The 5,486-nt window shown below is 33.4% G+C and overlaps 1 protein-coding gene across 1 annotated transcript; it reads left to right on the plus strand.

Moving 5' to 3' along the window:
* The first annotated feature begins 2,381 nt into the window (after positions 1 to 2,381).
* Positions 2,382 to 5,486, plus strand: LOC128230175 (universal stress protein in QAH/OAS sulfhydrylase 3'region-like). The gene is made up of 4 exons (XM_052942233.1): positions 2,382 to 2,676; positions 2,945 to 3,025; positions 4,341 to 4,447; positions 4,620 to 5,486. The coding sequence occupies exons 1-4, from the start codon at positions 2,610 to 2,612 to the stop codon at positions 4,836 to 4,838; spliced, it is 474 nt and encodes a 157-aa protein (XP_052798193.1). The 5' UTR covers positions 2,382 to 2,609; the 3' UTR covers positions 4,839 to 5,486.

Raw genomic sequence — 5,486 nt, forward strand, 5'->3', positions numbered from 1 at the left:
CAGCAGTTACTTTATTTAAGTTGTGTAACAATAAATACCTGAAATATTATCCAAACATTCATAAAATATGTTCATTGATCCTGGTGTTTTTGAATCCCAACAGAACTGTACCCACTTGTAATATTGAACACACTGTATGTGCTTAAATTATATCCAACAACATTTTAAAAAGAATTCTTACAAAACGTAGAAATGTAATCCTCAAAGATTAATTTAATTAAAACCATGCTTTTACAAATATTATTAGTATAAAGACTTGCCCACCTTTAAAGAAACTTTGTTTTTCCCCAACGACCAGAGAAGTTCGCCTTTGTATACAAAACAAAAATGTTCCAGTATATTCTACAAAATTCCACAAATTCTATACATATATGATTTTAATTCCATAACTTTTAAACATTGTAAAGAAGTCTCGTCAAATATATGTTAAAAATATCAAAATGGGAAAACGTTATTTTGATGAATCTTGAGCGAATTATTTAACCATAAACTACTGAACTTAAATTACATATAACAATTCACCCCTCCACAAAAAAGTGTTATGAAACATAATGTATTTCTGCAGTAACAATCCACCTCAGCAGCCCTTGATTTTTATTTCTTAATTTGTATTAGAAAGAATGGGTACAGCGATCACTGAAAACAACGATGAATGGGTGAATGCGAAGGAGTCAAATCATATTGTTAATCGAGAGTCACAATGGTAAGTAGCAAACACAAGAGCAAGAAGCTCTTCTATTTCAGAGTATTTATCTGATGTTAGTTAATCTTTTTAGCAGATTTACAAACTAAATGTTTAACCTAATTAGTGTCCTTTTGTATCAACACATCCCGTACACCAATGCCACTGGTATCCATCTGGTGCCTAGAAAATAGTGTATTCTTGAGTATGGCTTTCACAATTTTGTGATTTGTTTTTCAAAATGAACTTCATTTCTGTAGCAAATTATTCAGAAGTTTTACAATAGCTGTTAAGTTATACCAAATTTCCAATAAATATCAATAACAAAGTGTAACAAAACATTCCATCAGCTATACATGGATGCACAGGAAAACCAAAGAGCATTGACCATTGCATCATTAGGATTTACTTGAATGTGTTCTACATCATGACCTGAAAAAGTAACACTCGCATGACGCTAATTTTCTGAAGATGGTCATTCCTTGTGTCGGAGTCAATTATGTTAACATCGATGTGGGTGTGACAACCATTAATACCAGAATTCACCATATTCACAAGCCGCTAAAATGTAGCTGGCGAATTCTTCATCTCAAATGGCATATTCTTGTCTTGATTGAAACCAACAGGTTTTACAAAGGGATTATATTTCCTTTGCTTGGTTAATAAGTAGAGTTTGCCAGATTCCGCTGATAAGATATATTCACATATCAAGCTTGTTACAATTTTGCTTTGCAAATATCAAATTAGCCATAATCAGATGAAAACGATCAAGACTAAACCTATATTTTTGTTGAGATACTTTTTTGGAGCATATATAAACGTAAAGTGCCGAGTTTTAACTGGATGCTTTTATAGGTTCCAAAATCACTGAAGTATTTTTCCGTTGTACAACCAGAAGAGGGACCAAGAGGTTACATCATACCGTTAACAACACACTCGCATAGGTCTCCATAATAAGGCAATGATATACGATCAGTGCAAACATTTGTTTAAATGTATTGACTATCAAATCAAAATATTTATACATTCAGATGCTTTTCATTTTGATATTCATCTCAAATAACGTTAGATCTTAAAACAGAAACAAGATGGCCATGATGACCTTAAATCGCTCACCTGAGTAAAAGTGTTTGACATTTTTAATCGCTATAGCTATATATGTGTCCGCAAAGTTGTAATTTAGGCGTAGACAGCCATAAGCCACACATTTAAACGCTATAAATTACCAACTCATAGACGCCATCATGTGATACAAGCAGTAACGTAGGTCAATGTGTGCAATATAGTCAATAGGGAAGATCTTTTCATATGCTTTCTGCATCAAACGGCTGTCTATAGTGAGAATAAAAATCTTATTTTATTTTCCGCTCGTTAATTACAAAGCCATATATGATATAGCCAATGTTTTCGAATGTAAGCTTGTATGAGCTTAATATGACGTTGCAAGTAGAACATGTGTGTATTTAAAATTGGAACTACAAAATGGTGTAGAAGATATAGTTTGCTGGTATAAGTAAAACCTAAATAGAATCACGGTGTTCAATAAGAGTAGCAGTTGTTTAATAATCATCATAAAGGATACATTAAATGATCGCTAGTTCTATTCTGTACGTGTTTGAATGTGGAGAAACGTTCAATAGAGAATACACTTAACATGCTAGACGTTTCATGGGAATTCATTATCGATGAAGTATTTACATCATAACATGGACTATGTGAATTTTTCCTCTGATATATGTCAGGAACAAAATATGGATACGCCATTTTCTCTGGAATAGGTACTTTACTAGTGGGCGCTTCGAAAATATACTTAATTTAATTAGCAACATCATAATAAACTAATTCATTAAACAGTAAACAGTTTATCAGAATAGTTGTATCTGCCAAATACTTTTGCACCGCATCTGTAACAGGGACGCTTCCAGAAATGGCAAACAAGCGAACAATTGTCATTGCTGTAGATGGCAGTGAACATTCGGAGTTTGCGTTTGACTGTGAGTTTAATCTTGTCATTTTTACGAATGTTTTAAATGTTTTAAAAAAGAAATATTTGTTTTCTTTGTTCTAGTACCACCATTGCTTTTAATAATGATTGAGAAGCAAACTTTCTAAGTAATGCTTCAACTTGTTGTCGTCGTTTGTTATCAGTTGTAATAACATTTATTCATCCTTGTTTGAACACATAATGGGTAATTTAATGCAAAAGTATACACGCAACATATTAAAATAGACCTATACAGTTTATGTATGATATTTCTACAGTTTACGTGGACAACTTCCATTGTCATGGTGACCACATCGTCCTTGTGCACGTGCCTGAATACAGTAACATACTCTCTGCTTGTAAGTACTTGCTCATATATTATAAAAATATTATGACCCTCGTTGACGTCGAGGTAGTTATCGGTATCATCAAGCTTAAAATATTGTGATAACACAATAATTAATTTGATGCTGTAAGTAATCCTCAACGTAAAGTTATATACATTCTCATTCATCAGAAGTTTTATCACGCTAAAATTTCCCCTGATTTAATCGCTGCAAAATCGAGTGCAAAATTATAAATTCATCATTTTTGTGATATCTACGCCGACAACTTAAAACGCTCGTAACAGTTAGCATATTTTACAATCTAGCACATATTTACTATGTTCACACAATGCATTCAAGTACATTGATTATTATAAAAAAGAATCCTAAATGACTAATACCATAAGAGAGCACTGTTTGATGAGCTGTTTTGAACAATTTAAACCGCTCAGTGTGTATCGCAGGTCTGTTTGTAAATTGAGCCTGCTTGCTGCCTTGAAATGAGTGGATTAACAAGAGAACCGTAAATGCCAGAAACGCCGAAAATGGTTATCATAGACGTTCTGTTCAATTTTCTAACGCACTCTATACAGACTAATACCAATTATTTTATAAGTCATATATTCCCAATGTAAATGAATTTTATGATAAGAAAGTGAGCATAATACATCATATATGTTAGTGATAGGGAATTAGCTTTTAATTACAGAACTTGAAAAATATTCATAAATTTATAATAATGCACAATAAATTACAAAATTTAAATATAGTGACCTGTTTAGTATAGTATAGGCGATCAGTTTGTGACTCAATATTAAAACATAATTAAAAATGTTAAATTCAAAGTTCGCTAGAATCCTAAATTAAACAAACAACAATCCATAATCGACTATCTTTGTTAATGAATAACGATGAAATATTCCGTTTAATGCAAAATGAGTATAAACTTGTCGAAGTTAATCTATATCATATAAAGCTTAGTAGTATGAAGCAAACCATTCTCCATCATTTCAATATATTTACAATGCTCAGCAAGCTAGATATACGCAATATCGGAAATGATTAATGTTTGTAAGTAATGAAGTATAGAGAATGCATCTATCAGTAGCTTATTACTCTTGGGATTGATTTGTCTAATGACATCATTTATTGCCTGCCTTAGCATAGCAGTTTCGCAGAATTATGAATATTCATGTAAGCTAATTACCAAGCGAATGTCGGTCCGTTGCGTGACTATGGTATATATTCATGCCGCGAGAGCCCAGACGGTTTTAGGTTGTTGTATAATACTGCAATAATACGTTGACAGCATATATGTAAATTATTTTCATATACTTCGATGTTTTAGCTTCTCTGTTGACTGACCCGAACATCATTGCTGAAATGATTAAAGATACTGAAGGACAGACCAGCGAACTCGTCGACAAATACTCGTTCAAAATGCAACAAAAGGAGGTTTTCAGAGAAGGGTGTTCTATGAAGCTGTTGTATTTGGAAATGTTATTGTGTTTATTTGGTCGTCAATTAAATATAATACGGTGATTATTGCAGCGACATATCTGAATGTTATGATCGTCCAGCAATTTTCCGGCTTAAAACTTCAGCGACTCTTCCCCTTTTCTTACAGTTACACGGCCACGTGAAACAACAGTGTGGAAAGCCGGGGGAGGCGATTTTAGAGTGTGCTAGAGAGGAGAGCGCCACCTTGTTGATACTTGGAGCTCGTGGAATGGGCGTTATGCGGCGGACCTTTATCGGAAGCGTCAGTGACTATTGTCTCCATCATGCCACATTTCCCGTCCTTGTCTGCAGACATAAACCGTTCAAACATGACAAACAGAGTTAACATACCATCAAAACTGCAAACGGGTACTTATATATAACGAATAAAACGGCAAACAACATTTGATTTTGCTAAACTTTCAGCTGAGAATAACAAAGAAAACGTTGAAAAGTCAGAAGGATTGATTATACAGTGTGTTTTTGAAAAGAACGAATCTTTTCATGCTTGTCAATGAGTTGTTGTTTTCAAAAAGTAATTTAACATGTTTTTGAATGTGTTATTTGTATTACTTCGATATTGAGCCACATGGAGCACGTGTACACAATCCTGTAAGAATGCACTCAGCTGCAACTCGCATTCGTATAAACGCTTCGGGAAATGCCTATATATAGATGAATACGTAAAACTAGTGAATAAGAATACGAATGACTTCAGTACGTTAAATGACACATATAGGTATGACACAGTGATTTGGAATATAAATAAATAAAGTGATATTAGTGTAAATAACAAAAGTCATATAGCATACTGAAGTCATCATATAATTTAATCGGTATATGAATTGCTCTGTCTCTTTCCACGCCAATTTACCTTTCCTGATGGCACATAGCTTACTTGGAAATGTGCATTGACGTGAAAACGGACGGAGCGAAAACTTTGTGTAAGCGAATGCATGTAAACATTGTTTCTGTGTAGTTTCGTGAATGAATA

Source organism: Mya arenaria, chromosome 4 (genome assembly GCF_026914265.1).
Source record: "Mya arenaria isolate MELC-2E11 chromosome 4, ASM2691426v1".
NCBI lineage: Eukaryota > Metazoa > Mollusca > Bivalvia > Myida > Myidae > Mya > Mya arenaria.